This window comes from Cervus elaphus, chromosome 5 (genome assembly GCF_910594005.1).
Source record: "Cervus elaphus chromosome 5, mCerEla1.1, whole genome shotgun sequence".
Lineage (NCBI taxonomy): Eukaryota > Metazoa > Chordata > Mammalia > Artiodactyla > Cervidae > Cervus > Cervus elaphus.
In genome coordinates this window covers 133,859,279-133,874,809 of record NC_057819.1, presented here as the reverse complement: position 1 = coordinate 133,874,809, position 15,531 = coordinate 133,859,279, and the positions used below count along the sequence as shown (strand labels likewise).

General features: G+C 47.9%; 1 protein-coding gene across 4 annotated transcripts in view; it reads left to right on the top strand.

Annotated features, from left to right (window-relative positions):
- CEP112 (centrosomal protein 112) overlaps window positions 1-15,531 on the top strand; it is a 301,353-nt gene that overhangs the window by 59,685 nt on the left and 226,137 nt on the right. For all 4 annotated transcript variants that reach the window (XM_043905758.1, XM_043905757.1, XM_043905759.1 and 1 more), the window contains 2 exons: window positions 809-927; window positions 3,093-3,236. In XM_043905758.1, coding sequence (XP_043761693.1) covers window positions 809-927; window positions 3,093-3,236 — 263 coding nt within the window. The remainder of the gene's footprint in view (window positions 1-808; window positions 928-3,092; window positions 3,237-15,531) is intronic.

Here is a 15,531-nt window from a genome sequence, read left to right as displayed (position 1 = left end):
GCAGACCCGAGCGTGGGTCTCTTTGTCTGCGGGCTGAGCACACGGCGTCTGGGGCACTCGCCTGACTGCCAGTCTTTGCTCTGCGGTTAAAGGGTTGGAATGTCTTTCTCCTCAGTGAGGAAGGACATAAACTATTATAGCATGCGGGGTAATAAGGGACTTAATGTAGAAATCTAGGAGGCCCCCTGGGCATAGAGAGGAGTGTCCTTCTGCCCCTGCAAGAGGAGGAGACTGGTTGGTTCCGGAAGGAGGCGTGACTTGAACTGAGACTGATTGAGCACGTGGTGTTTCAGCAGGGAAGCAGGGCAGTCCAGGCGGGTAGGTGGGCGCATCTGGGCAGGAGGATGAGAAGAGTGGATCTGCAGATAGGTTGGTGTGTTTACGAGGTTAAACGCACGGACGTGGCTGAAGATGCGGCCAGAAAGCAGTCGGGTCTGAGGAGCCGTTTCCCGTGTCAGAGGCTTTGGGTCTCTCTTGTGGGAGGGGAACTGGGAGTTAAGGTCTGAGGGTGGCGGTGCCGCGTCGGCACGGGGAAAGGGCCTCTGCAGAGCGGTGGCGGACACCCTGCAGGAGAGCTAGGGAGGCCAGCACACCGTGCGTGTGGTCTGGGGGTGAGCCGTGAGGGCTTCACCGGGGCTGCGGAGGTGGACGTGGAAAAGAGGAGGGAGGAAGAGATATTTTAGGGGAGAGCAGAGAAGACTGGGAGGAAGATGGGACGATCTGTTAACTGGTGCACTTTGCTTTTTATCACCGGACTCTTATGTGGCAGCTAGAATTGGTTTAATTATGTTTTCGTCATTTTTGACAGTTCAGACCCTCGTCCGCGAATGCCAGGTTATCAGAGAGACCAAAGACAACCAGATCGCAGAGTTAAAAAAGATATGTGAGCAGAGCACAGAATCTCTGAATAATGATTGGGAAAAAAAGGTAAGCTACAGAAAATAAAATAGTGATGGAAAAATATAAAGGGTTATACTTTAACGTAGCCTACTTAATTATAAAATAATGGATATTCACAAAATATAAAGAAGAGTTTCAAAAAATAAAAGTAATAGTGTTCTAGACTATCTAGAAATAGCTGTTGTGTTTTGGTATACTTTTTTCTGGAAGTTTAATGGTTTATAAACTAGTTTTCATTTAGAAAAGTTACTTTTAACAATTCTTGGATTTAATTAAGGCTTTGAATTTTTGTCAGAGCTAATAGACTTTAAGCAGAATTCATAGGGATATAATAGCAGGGTAATTTTGGGGAGTTAAATTGTTCAAATTTTGGATGTAGGCCCCTGGATCATTTCTTTTCTGAAATCTCAGATGACACAATAGTTGTAGTATAAACTTGTTTTTGGTGTAAACAAAATCAGTTGTAGATGGATTATTCTTAGAGGAGCATTTAATTAAGAAAAACATTTTCATTAAATTTAGCAGAGCCAAAAGTAATGTAAAAAATACTTATAATGTGTCATAAAAGTCTTACCTAGTCCCACATAGTAACTACTTTCAGGCTTCCCTGTGGCTCAGCGATGAAGAATCTGCCTGCAATGCAGGAGATGTGGGTTCAGTCCCTGGGTTGGGAAGATCCCCTGGAGGAGGGCATGGCACCCCACTCCAGTGTTCTTGCCTGGAGAATCCCATGGACAGAGGAGCCTGGCGGGCCAAAGTCCAGGGGGTCACAGAGGGTCAGACAGGACTGAGCACGCATGCAGGTACATAGTACTTTCACTTAGGAGCTCTTCACCATTGGTTGAAACTACAATATGTACTCACGAGAAATGAAACACGTCACTTCTTTTGAGTAAGTCAGCCGTGAAGGTCTTTGGTGAACTCCTCCAGCTGACCATCTCCCAGTGGGTTGAGTTTGGGCATTTTCCTGGGCCCTCCGGGTGTTTGGAGCCAACGCTGGGTGGCTGTGTCCTGGGGCCGTGGCTCCAGGGCCGTGTGAGGAGGGCCCCTGTCCAGAGGGCAGACGGAGCGCTCTTCTAGGTTCATGTTCCTTTGTGTGCTTTTACCTTTTCTGTAACATTGGCATGTCTTTTTTCTGGCTGCTGCAAGTACACATTTCATTATTTAACACTTCACTCAAGACACCCGTCTTCTTAAAACCAGGCCAGCAGTAATTGGAAAACACTCTACAATATCTGTAAAACTATATAAATTATAACTTACTTTGACTTGATTAAATGTATATATAAATGCCAGACCCTGGAATAACTATTCTGAGCTCCATCAGGCTTCAGATCTGTGAGCCCGGGCTGGGTGCAGAGGATAGGAACTAGATTCCGAATTCCCCGCCTGTGAAGACAGGTGACCAACAGGAACTAGATTCCGAATTCCCCGCCTGTGAGACAGGTGGACAACAGGAACTAGATTCCGAATTCCCCGCCTGTGAAGACAGGTGGACAAATGCCCACGAGGCTTGTCACCTGGGTTTTCCACTTCCTTAGAGGCTGCCCATTGAAAATTGGTTTCCTTACCTTAGTTGCATCCCTGTTTCAGCATCTCACCCACTTCAGCATATGTGCACAGTCCTCGTTCAGACAGCCAGTGTGCACAAAGACATGGAGCGTGCAGCTCTCCCGAGAGCTGGCTTTGATTGACACGTGCCACCTTTGTGTCCACTTAGTGTAGTTTATGGAGTGGATAAAAATAGTTTCTTGTTGGGAGTCAGGTTGAAGGATAAAGCATTTTGAACATTACTCTTGCACAAGGTTTCATGCAAATAAGATGAAAATTTTGTGAGATAGCAATCTTAATTGATAGCAATATTATAAATACCTTTGTTTTCTGATATGAGGCTGATTCTGGTGCTGTTTACCTGATGCATTGTGTTATCTGATTTATTTACTATTCTGCCTGAGGTGGATCATCCCCTTTAATATTTGTTTATCCAATAAAACTTTCAATTCAGGAAAGTAAAGAAAAAATTGTTTCTTAATCATGCTCTTTACAGGAATATTTACTTCGCATATTTTATATCTTTCGTTGTTCAGGTCACCATATAAATAAATAGAGAAATATAGGGAAGCTTTTTTTCTGAATTACAAAATGGTCCATTCTGTAACAGTAGTGAAAGAGTCAGTTCTTCTCCTCTGTAGCTCCACAACGCTGTAGCAGAAATGGAAAAGGAAAAGTTTGAACTTCAGAAGCGACACACGGAAAATATTCAAGACCTGCTCGAGGACACAAATGTGCGGCTGAACAAAATGGAGGGTGAATACGTGGCGCAGACGCAGTCCACAGTACGTCTGCTTTCCTTGTCTTGTCGCTTTATGAGCTGTCCTCTTCACCTCCCTGTCCTCAGGCCTCCCCGCTCCCAGAGCCTGCAGTGCAAGGCAAGTGTGTAGTGGAGTTAAAACCACTCGCCTTCCTTCCCAGCACAGGCTTACATGTGGCAGTGTGCGGCCTCCTCCAGTGGCTGGGGTTTTCCCTGGGGGTCGTTTGTTGTCACTTCTTTTTTATATTTTTTTTACCCCACCAAACTTTTATAAACCTTTTTCCTTTTTTTTCCCCACTGACTTTCAGCCTAGAGATAACTTCTTTACTTTTTTCCTTTCTGTTTTATTTATTTCTTTCAGTCTTTTTGACTGAAGACGTGGTTGTTTTTCTGGGAATGTGTAATGCCCGTGTGAAGACAGTAGATCGGGAGGTGGAGCAGTGTGGCTGTAATGCCCGAGGGAAGACAGTCAGATCAGGAGGTGGAGCAGTGTGGCTGTAATGCCTGTGGGAAGACAGTCAGATCAGGAGGTGGAGCAGTGTGGCTGTAATGCCTGAGGGAAGACAGACAGATCGGGAGGTGGAGCAGTGTGGCTGTAATGCCTGTGGGAAGACAGTCAGATCGGGAGGTGGAGCAGTGTGGCTGTAATGCCGGAGGGAAGACAGTCAGATTAGGAGGTGGAGCAGTGTGGCTGTAATCCTCGTGGGAAGACAGTCAGATTAGGAGGTGGAGCAGTGTGGCTGTAGTGCCTGTGGGAAGACAGACAGATCGGGAGGTGGAGCAGTGTGGCTGTAGTGCCTGTGGGAAGACAGACAGATCGGGAGGTGGAGCAGTGTGGCTGTAATGCCTGTGGGAAGACAGTCAGATTAGGAGGTGGAGCAGTGTGGCTGTAATGCCTGTGGGAAGACAGTCAGGTCGGGAGGTGGAGCAGTGTGGCTGTAATGCCTGAGGGAAGACAGACAGATCAGGAGGTGGAGCAGTGTGGCTGTAATGCCTGTGGGAAGACAGTCAGATCGGGAGGTGGAGCAGTGTGGCTGTAGTGCCCATGGGAAGACAGTCAGGTCGGGAGGTGGAGCAGTGTGTCTATAGTGCCCGTGGGAAGACAGTCAGATCAGGAGGTAGAGTGATGTGGCTGTAGTGCCCGTGGGAAGACAGTCAGATTAGGAGGTGGAGCAGTGTGGCTGTAATGCCTGTGGGAAGACAGTCAGATTAGGAGGTGGAGCAGTGTGGCTGTAATGCCTGTGGGAAGACAGTCAGGTCGGGAGGTGGAGCAGTGTGGCTGTAATGCCTGAGGGAAGACAGTCAGATCAGGAGGTGGAGCAGTGTGGCTGTAGTGCCTGTGGGAAGACAGTCAGATTAGGAGGTGGAGCAGTGTGGCTGTAGTGCCTGTGGGAAGACAGTCAGGTCGGGAGGTGGAGCAGTGTGGCTGTAATGCCTGTGGGAAGACAGTCAGATTAGGAGGTGGAGCAGTGTGGCTGTAATGCCTGTGGGAAGACAGTCAGGTCGGGAGGTGGAGCAGTGTGGCTGTAATGCCCGTGGGAAGACAGTCAGGTCGGGAGGTGGAGCAGTGTGGCTGTAGTGCCTGTGGGAAGACAGTCAGATTAGGAGGTGGAGCAGTGTGGCTGTAATGCCTGAGGGAAGACAGACAGATCGGGAGGTGGAGCAGTGTGGCTGTAATGCCCGTGGGAAGACAGTCAGGTCGGGAGGTGGAGCAGTGTGGCTGTAATGCCTGAGGGAAGACAGTCAGGTCGGGAGGTGGAGCAGTGTGGCTGTAATGCCCGTGGGAAGACAGTCAGATTAGGAGGTGGAGCAGTGTGGCTGTAATGCCTGTGGGAAGACAGTCAGATTAGGAGGTGGAGCAGTGTGGCTGTAATGCCTGAGGGAAGACAGACAGATCGGGAGGTGGAGCAGTGTGGCTGTAATGCCTGTGGGAAGACAGTCAGATCAGGAGGTGGAGCAGTGTGGCTGTAATGCCTGAGGGAAGACAGACAGATCGGGAGGTGGAGCAGTGTGGCTGTAGTGCCTGTGGGAAGACAGTCAGGTCGGGAGGTGGAGCAGTGTGGCTGTAATGCCCGTGGGAAGACAGTCAGATTAGGAGGTGGAGCAGTGTGGCTGTAATGCCTGTGGGAAGACAGTCAGGTCAGGAGGTGGAGCAGTGTGGCTGTAGTGCCTGTGGGAAGACAGTCAGATCGGGAGGTGGAGCAGTGTGGCTGTAATGCCCGTGGGAAGACAGTCAGGTCGGGAGGTGGAGCAGTGTGGCTGTAATGCCTGAGGGAAGACAGTCAGGTCGGGAGGTGGAGCAGTGTGGCTGTAATGCCCGTGGGAAGACAGTCAGATTAGGAGGTGGAGCAGTGTGGCTGTAATGCCTGTGGGAAGACAGTCAGATTAGGAGGTGGAGCAGTGTGGCTGTAATGCCTGAGGGAAGACAGACAGATCGGGAGGTGGAGCAGTGTGGCTGTAATGCCTGTGGGAAGACAGTCAGATCAGGAGGTGGAGCAGTGTGGCTGTAATGCCTGAGGGAAGACAGACAGATCGGGAGGTGGAGCAGTGTGGCTGTAGTGCCTGTGGGAAGACAGTCAGGTCGGGAGGTGGAGCAGTGTGGCTGTAATGCCCGTGGGAAGACAGTCAGATTAGGAGGTGGAGCAGTGTGGCTGTAATGCCTGTGGGAAGACAGTCAGGTCAGGAGGTGGAGCAGTGTGGCTGTAGTGCCTGTGGGAAGACAGTCAGATCGGGAGGTGGAGCAGTGTGGCTGTAATGCCTGTGGGAAGACAGTCAGATTAGGAGGTGGAGCAGTGTGGCTGTAATGCCCGTGGGAAGACAGTCAGGTCGGGAGGTGGAGCAGTGTGGCTGTAGTGCCTGTGGGAAGACAGTCAGATCGGGAGGTGGAGCAGTGTGGCTGTAATGCCGGTGTGAAGACAGTCAGATCAGGAGGTGGAGCAGTGTGGCTGTAATGCCGGTGGGTAGACAGTCAGATCGGGAGGTGGAGTGGTGTGGCTGTAATGCCCGTGGGAAGACAGACGGATGAGGAGGTGGAGTCGTGTGGCTGGTGGAAGTAGGTCTTTCTTAGTCGCTCTGTCTTGACTGAGGGAGCTGACAAAGATGCCCTGTGGGTAAGACCAGAGTCTCTTCCTGAGGATTCAGAGGGGGGCCACCAGCGTACACAGCAGGAGACCAGGTGCATCCTCCTAGCAAGGATGGAGGGCCCCCAGAGCCCCTCGCTGAGTCTTTGCTTGCAGAAGTGGGTCTTCAGCCTTGAGAGGCTCAGCTGCCTTCCTGAATTACGGAAGCCTGGAGAAGGTGGGCTGAGGGCGCCTGGACCCGGGGCCTCACGTCTGAGGCAGTGCACCTCGTCCTCCTTGTTCCTGATATGTGATCTGACCTCGTGGCACGTAGACCCTGAATCCTCAGCACGAGCACCGTCCCCTGGCCACTGAGCCCCCTCAGTCTCCTGGCTTTTCCAGAGTGCCTCCTTGGATTTAAAGCTGAGGAGTCTGAGCCAGAGTCTGTTACCGAGGCGTGTCTTGGAGACCCCAGACTAGCTGAAGGGCACGCGTCAGAGGGCGGAAGGGATGGGACGCCGCACCCACAGTGGTGCGGAGCTGGCTGTAGGTCTCGGGCTCCAGTTCCAGGTCCTTAACGGCTTGAGTGCCGGGCCAGCCCTTGGGGTGTCCGGTGTCCTCGTCCATCAGGCGGGGTGGCAGCAGGAGTGCAGTGTGGGGTGTGCTGCTGAGAATGCTAGATGTGTTAATGTACATACGTTAAGCTATGTAGTAAGTGCTCAGTAGGTAGCTGTAACATACAAGAACAATGATCGGGAGACCTGTATATGCAAGGAGGTCCTCAGTTCAGGAAGCTGGTGAGCGTTTGCTTGCAGACAGCAGGCTGAGCTCAGTGTGTACCTCCGTTCCCTCCCACAGAGACGCAGCCGTGACCAGCGGGATGGAGGGGAGAGCGGGGACGGTCTGGGGTTGGGCCAGGCGAGGGGTGGGCTGACTCGGAGCCAGCCGGGTCAAGAAAGCAGAACCCTGAGTCGGCCTGGAAGGAACCTAAGCAGCAGACAGTTCCATGTGGATCTTCCAGGGCCCAGGGCCTGTCCTGCTGTCACCTCTGGAGGAGGGGCTGCAGGTGGGGCTTCAGCAGGTAAAGTGCTGGACAGTTTAAGAACCAGCTAGACGTGGAATTGGGGTGAAGAATATAGTGGGTTTATTATACGATTCCTCCTCCTTTTGTGTATGTTTGAAATGTCCCATAACAAAACTTTAAAAAATTTTATATGATTTGGCTGCGCCAAACCTTCAGATTGCAGAATCCTTAGTTGCAGCATGTAGGGTCTATTTCCCTGACCAGGGGTCAAACTCGGGCCCCCCACTCTGGGAGGCGGAGTCCTAACTGCTGGTTCACCAGGGAGTCCCTCTAGCCTTGCTGTAACGTCTGTCCATTTTAGAATATTTCCCAATGATAACACTGGATATGAAAAATAAGAATTGAAATAAAAGGTGTAATAGATACAATTAGAAACAATACAATAAATACAGCAGAAGGAAGTCTACTAAAAAATTAAATGAGAGTAAGATCAGAATTGGAGAAAGAAATGGCAACCCACTCCAGTACTCTTGCCTGGAAAATCCCATGGACGGAGGAGCCTGGTAGGCTGCAGTCCATGGGGTTGTGAAGAGTCCGACACGACTGAGTGACTTCACTTTACTTTTCACTTTCATGCACTGGAGAAGGAAATGGCAACCCACTTCAGTGTTCTTGCCTGGAGAATCCTAGGGACGGGGGAGCCTGGTGGGCTGCCATCTATGGGGTCGCACAGAGTCGGACACGACTGAAGCGACTTAGCAGCAACAGCAGCAAGATCAGAATGGGCTTCCCTTGTAGCTCAGTCGGTAAAGAATCTGCCTGTAATGCAGGAGACCTGGATTCAATTCCTGGGTCGGGAAGATCCCCTGGAGAAGGAAATGGCAACCCACTCCAGTATTCTTGCCTGGAGAGTTCCATGAACAGAGGAGCCTGGTAGGTTCCTAGTCCACATGGTCGCAGGAATCGGACACAACTTAGTGACTAAAACACAGCCACCACCACCAAGATCAGAATGGAAAACTATCCTAGGAGCAAAGGCTTGGAAGAAAGTGCAAGGAGACAGAAACATGGAATGAGACCACGGAGTAAGAAGGATAGATCTTTTTGAAGAAATAATGTAAATTAATTTCTCGAAATTAAAGAAAAATGAAAAACACAAAGGGGTCAAATAATGCCCCAAATACTCACACTTGGCAACACTGGAGTGACACTTAACGCATAAAAATCGAAGATGTTTGCTGATGTTTGAAGCTGCCTGTGTCTCCACTTGGGCACCGTCTTAGGGCCACGCTTTCCTGCACATTCACCGCCTCGTGTTGCTCCACCATCTTCTGGAATTTCAGGCAGAAGGAACAGCCAGTGCAAAAATCCCAAATCTGGGACACCCCAGCCGACGGCAGCAGGGACGGGGCCCTGTGAGCAGAGAGCAAGGTGGAAGGAGAATTTGTCAGGGCACAGATCAGGGAAAACCTCGTGATTGATCCTTTAAAAACACCAAACAGCTTTATTGGTATATGATTATAATTAGTATATTGTAAGATTCATCTATTTTAAAGCATACAATTCCATGAATTTTTGGCATCTTGCATTGCATTTGTAGTGGATTGAGTACATCAGAGTGGTTCCATGTGAATGTTACTCTTAATGTGTCTGTCTTGCTCTGTGCAGAGAACAAACTGTGGGCTCCGAGAACAGACTCAGGGGCGCTGGGGACCCAGGGCCATGGGTGCGGTGCGGGGGACAGGCGGCTGGGCCTGGGGTCTGTGAGGGCAAGCACTGCCGCTGCGGGGCTGCTCCCTGGTGGGGCGGGGGTGCCCGACGTGGACCCGCTCTCCTCGGCAAGATCAGGGGTCTGTTTTCTGGGGAATCAGCACAAGGATGATATTCAAGGCTGTGAACAAAAGCCAAATTTATATCTGAAATACATTTTTGTCATCTCAGCCTCCTAAATTTTCACAAACATGAATATATTAAGTAATTGTAGGGTTGAAATTTGTGAAACATATTAATTGCCTACAATGTTTGCTGCACTGTTATTTTTCATTAGTTAGATAACATTAAGAGAGTAATAGCTTTCACATTGGAATTTTTAATTTTTATAAATTTGTAGTGTGAACTAAAGTCATACTTTGGGGCCAAGAGGTTACTGTTAGAGAAACTGCTTTCTATTTTTAATGAAAGTTGAATTTAAAAATTAGCATTCAGACCTTGTCATTAGGCAACAGTAAAATATAGAGAAGAATGGACAGGGTCTGTCAGCAGGGTTGAATTTAAGAATCATCAAAACTAGACAGATCTTGCTGAGCCGCTCCTGACTTAATAATTAAACAAGGTAGAGTTCAAGGCGCGGCTTAAGATGAAAGACGAGACTGTCACTGAGAATTAGTTCCTGGGTGTTGTTCTTTCAGGCTCTCTTCTTTTTTTAATTGGGTCTTATTTTTTCCCCGTTCCATTTTTTTGGAAGCAGGCATTTGTACAGATGATTAGACCCATGTCTCTTGGTATTGGCGGGGTCTCCTTGTGTGAAACCAACAATTACACATGGAAACACTGGATTTTTAGAACGGCGTGTTACAACTTATGAATATGAAAACGGTAGCAGTGTTCTTAGATGCTTGGGGCGGTGACAGCTGTAAAGTGTAGGGCTCTCTTCACATCAGGGGTTTAGACACACAAAGTCTGTGAGTGGTTTTATTGAGATTTTAGGCTTTCTTAGCAGAATTCTTTACCCCTCTCTTTAGCACAGATGCCACTGGCAATCTTGTGAAGTTTATGCATCCCTCTCCACATAATATTTGACAATTTAATAAAATTATATAAGATGACAAAGAAATTATAGTTACAGTCATCAAAATATTAATAAATTAGAGTCATGATAAAGTAATACATATGCTTCTAAACAAATGCAATAAATATCATGATTGAGCAGTGGGCCTAATAAGTGTAGTAACTTATGAATAATGATGAGGGTAAACAATATTTGAAAGCTGAGTGCAGCAGAATCGATGCTTTTGGACTGTGGTGTTGGAGGAGACTCTTGAGAGCCCCTCGGACTGCAAGGAGATCCAACCAGTCCATCCTAAAGGAAATCAGTCCTGGGTATTCATTGGAAGGACTGGTGCTGAAACTGAAACTTCAATACTTTGGTCACCTGATGTGAAGAGCTGACTCGTTGGAAAAGACCCTGATGCTGGGAGGGATTGAAGGCAGGAGGAGAAGGGGATGACAGAGGATGAGATGGTTGGATGGCATCACCGGCTTGATGAACATGAGTTTTAGCAATCTCCGGGAGTTGGTGAAGGACGGGGAGGCCTGGCGTGCTGCAGTCCATGGGGTCGCAAAGAGTCAGACACGACTGAGCGACTGAACTGACTGAAACAATATTAGAGATTATCCCACACTATATTGGTCTGTAAACTACCTGTGATTTCCGTTATTCACAGGCACTGCTAATACTTCATTGGTGGTTGACTGTACTCATAGTTGGAGGGAAATGCTGAAGGTCCGTCAGGGGACTGGAAATAGAGATGAGCTGTGTTTTTCCATTCAAAGCCCCTGACACTCCAAGTTCTGTTCATGGACCTGAATCGAGTTTAAGAGTATCACAGGCCTTAGAGACGTAAAGCGCTGTGTCGACCACGTACAGTTATCCACCACTGCTGGTGGCGAGCATGAATCGGACAGCAGCGCGTCACTCTCCGGCTTGGCTGGGATTCGTCATTTCATAGCTGCCATCAGCGTTTCTCTTCCAGCCTCACAATGTTAAAGAAGAATCTCCTGACTAGCATCAGTTGATTATTTTGAATAGGATTGCCATTTAAACAAATAGATTTTATTTTCTAGAGGGTTTTAGATTTACAGGAAGTTTGAGAAGATGGTACAGAGTTCCCATGTACCCCACACCCAGCTCCCTCTTTGTGACATCTTATGTTATTTTGGTATGCTTGTTACAGTCAGCAAATCAGCAGGATGTGTTAATAAACCAAAGTCCATAATTTGCTCAGTTTTCCTTCACTTTTCCCTAATGTCCTTCCTTTTTCCCAGGATCTCATCCAGACACCACATTCTGTTTTCTCCTTAGGCTCCTTTGGGTTGTGGCAGTGTGTCAGACACCCCCGTGTCTCAGACCTCAGCGGTTTTGAGGAGGATTGGTCAGGAATACTGTAGGACACCCTGCCTCCCATTCTTCTCATGAGAAGATGGGGTTGTGGGCTGACGCAGTAGGTCATGGAAGTCAAGTGCTGCTCTCCACATCACCCCAAGGGCACACGCTGCTCATGGCCACCCCTGTGGACGTTAGCCCTGGGCGCCTGGCTGAGGTGGTGTGTGCTGGGTTCTCCCCCGTGAGGGTGGCCTCCCGCCTTTCCACACTGTCCTCTCTGGAGGAAAGTTCCCGTGAGTAGCCTGTGCGTAAGGAGTGCGCGGTGTACTCTCTATACTCAGGGGAGGGGAATCTGAATTATGGGTGTTTCTCTACTGGGAAATCTGTCTCGTCTCCCTCATTTGTTAACTTATTGAGCAATTTACTTTTATCAGTGTGGATATTATTTATGTTCTGGGTATAATCCCGTATTCCTTCCTTTTGTCACTTAAGTTGCTCTAGCTTCAGCCACTGGGAGACTCTCCAGGAGGCCCCTGGGCCACTCTGACCCCCCGCAATGTGGAGGACGTGGAGAATGGTGTTAGAGACCGAGGTCTGCTTTCCGGGGGTGCCCGTGACTTGGGGGGTGTCGTTTCTTCCCTGTCCTCTCACCAGACAGTGTTTGTGTGTGTACAAGCCTGTGTGTATAGGCACATCTGTGAACCTTCGTATCTATAACCAACTGCCTCTGTGTTAAGCTAAGCATAGTCTCTTACTGGTGTCTAACCGTGAACCTTCACCGCACGGGCTAGTCCAGCCTTTTCCTCGCTCCCGTAAGCGCTCAGTCTGACAGTGGGAGCGTGGCCTGCACCGTCCTCCGTTCGCTTTCTGACTGTTCACTTGGTGCAGACGTGGGTTACTCAGGGTTGTTGACCTGTGTCCCCGGGGGACCAGGCCTGCCGACCTTCAGCGAGGTTTTTTACATATTTGTGATATAACAAGGTTCTCTTTTCACAGCCTGTATTTCTTCCTGGGATCCCCAAACTACTAAATTATTTTTTTAAGTTTGCATAAAGCTCATCCTTTGTGCTTTAAAATTCCATGGGTTTTGACAAATGCATCTAGTCGTGTATATACCATTATGGTTTTATACATAGCATTTTCACTGTCTTGAATTCACACATGCCTCATCCTGTTCTTCCCTTGCCCCTCTCTCTAGGATCTCTGGCAACCACCGATCACCTTAACTGTCTGTAAAACATCGTTTTTTGCATAGTTTCTTTTCCAAAATATCGTATAATTGGAATCATACAGTATGTAGCCTTTTCAGACAGGCTTCTTTCATAAAAAATTATACATTTATGGTTTCTTCATGTCTTTTTATGGCTTTATAGCTCATTTCTTTTTATTGTTGAATAATATTCAATTATATGGATTAACATTGTTTATTCACGTCCCTTTCGAAGGACATCGTGGTCGCATCTACTTTTGGCACTTACAAACATTTGGCTGTTACAGACATTCACTTTCAAGTTTTTGCCTGGTCTTAGTTTTCAGATCACTTATGACTGAACATTTTCACTATAGAATGTCCAACCAAAAGAGACGGGTGAATACGTGCACCATGAAACGTGTGAAAATGTTCATAGCAGCATTGTTATTAATAACTGAACACTGAAAACAACCAGTCAGTCAGTAAAATGGATAGATTATTTTGGGTGTTTTCCACAATGGAGCCGTGAAGATAGCACTGAAAATGCTGCTGTAACCCACGTCACGGATGACAGCTCTCACAGAGAGGTGATGTGCCTGGCCCAGAAGGGCGCATGCTCTCTGAATTTATTTACAGAAAGTTCAGCAAAAGACAGTTTTTTTTTGTGATGGACATCAGAGTAGTGGTTACCTCTTTGTGGAGGATGAGCACTGAGGCATCTGGGCAGCCCCTTGCTGGCATCTTGTCCTGGCTCATGGCTTCCCGTGGTAAAGAATCCACTGGCCGTGGAGGAGACACAGACTTGACCCCTGGGCGCAGAAGATGCCCTGGAGAAGGAACAGCCTACTCTAGTGCTCTTGCCTGGGAAACCCCATGGGCCTGGCGGCTCTCACGCACAGGGCCACAAGGGTTGGACACAGCTTGGTGACTAAATCACCACCACCACTGGTTCATGGCTGTTTTCAAGTAACAAATTATCAAGATATATGTTTAAGATTTGTGCATTTTGTATATATATTTCAGGAAGAATTTTATGAAGTAAAATGTGTTGCTCCTTTTTCCATAGGAATTGAACTTTGGACTATAAATAGTTGCTGATTACTAATCCTTTCTAATTTTTGACTCCTATAGGATTTCACACAAAGTTTGTATGTAAAATTCTAACATTTCTTATTCTATCTATTGGTTATATAACTGAAAGCCCATCAGATATTTTATAATTTCCTAGTACTTAACTTGCTGAAAATAATGTCTGTATTTCCTAACAAAATAATGCTCTTTCACAACCTTCCTCTAAATTCCCACTGTGCCATTCCTCTTGGAGTGTTTGGTTTTGGAACTGAGATGCCTATGATTTTTGCTGCTTCTCGTTTCCCGCGGATAGTGTTTTACTTGATCACACTGTTTGCTTCTCTGGGAGTTTGCTTGGAGCTACTCCGCCCCCTTCTGTTTCCACAGCTACCACTCACGCTCGGGCCATTGTTGCCTCATTCCGGGTCCTTCCAGTGGCCTGCTGGCCGCTCCCCCCGTCCTCCTCTTGTTCCATGTCCCACATGTGCAGGTTGTCTCGCTTGCCCGCGACCGAGACCTTGAGTTGCTAACCTAATGCCCCTTGTAACTTCTGTCTACAAGCCATGTCCGTTCACAAACTCCAACCTCGTGTTCCGAGTGCCCCCTCTGAGGCCACAGTGTGGGAAGGTATTCTTTGTGCCCAAGGTAATCTGTCTGTTCCTCTCTGATTCTGTAGTTAGTTAAAAAGCCTGGAATCCCCCTTCCTCCCTGTTTGTTACAGCCTGAAAAATATGGCTGGACATCAGCATCTTTTTATCTTTGTAACTTTTGGCCCCATTTTGAGGTTTCCACTATTTTGTGTCCCCTCGGGTCTTTGTATTCATTAAAAAAAAAAAAAAAACATTATTTTGGCCAAATGCTGTTAAGGTGTTTCATATATGTCTGTAGGGTTTCCGCTGACATGAGTTTAACTTTCTTTTTGTTTATTGATACTTTATGTTTGCTTTATTTTGTCTAATCCACAGTGTGTTAAGAAAATGCTTTTAAAAGTAAATATAGTAAATACAAATAGTAAAGTGAATAACTGTGATCACACATTTTGCTTCTTGAATCAGAGAGTTTGCAGCAGCGTATGCAGAAGTATCTGTCCGGTAAACGCAGATCTTAATGCGGAAGCCAGTTTTCAGTTCGTGTGACGCTTGGCTGTATAGTAGGGACGCCTTTAACAGCGCCCTTGCACCAGAAGCCAAGCAGGTGTCACCAGCCAGGTGTTACGCAGACGCCCAGTGCATGGGGCCTCATGTCAGACCCATCCTGTCTTCGTGTTAAGCCTGCCTGTTTCTGCTCCGTCCCTTCTGCTGTCTCCTTCATCCCTCTTGCCTGGCCTTTCCCGTGGGCCTGGCTGCGTGCTATTTCTCCGCCCGAGTCCTCTCGTCGCTTCCAGTCCTGCGCTTCCCTCTGGTGACTGTTCTGTTGGCACAGCCCCGGGGCTCTCTGACCTTGTGTCCTCAGACAGTGCCAGCCAGATTGTTTTGGCCCGTTTTGTTCTATTCATTTATTATCTATCGTCTGTGCTAAACATACAGATTAGTTGAATTAATTGCTAAGGGACTCTCCGGGTAAAAGTCTTTGACAATTTGATCTTTGTTTGTTGGAATTAGGATGGACGTTATACAGAAAATTTATTTCCAAAATCAGTTTGAGCCTGAGAAAATGAGTCGAATCATGTGGTAAAGGGAATGGTTCTAGGGCCTGTTTCCTGTAGACTTAGTTTTTTTAGAGCTGTTTTATTCACAGCAGAATTGAGGAGGAAGGTAGATTCCCATAAGCCCTGTCCCTTCTGCTGAGAAGCAGAGCCCGCCACCACGGACACCCCCACCAGAGTGCACCATCACCCAGAGTCCGTCTCTTACCTCAGGGTTGAGTCTCGCG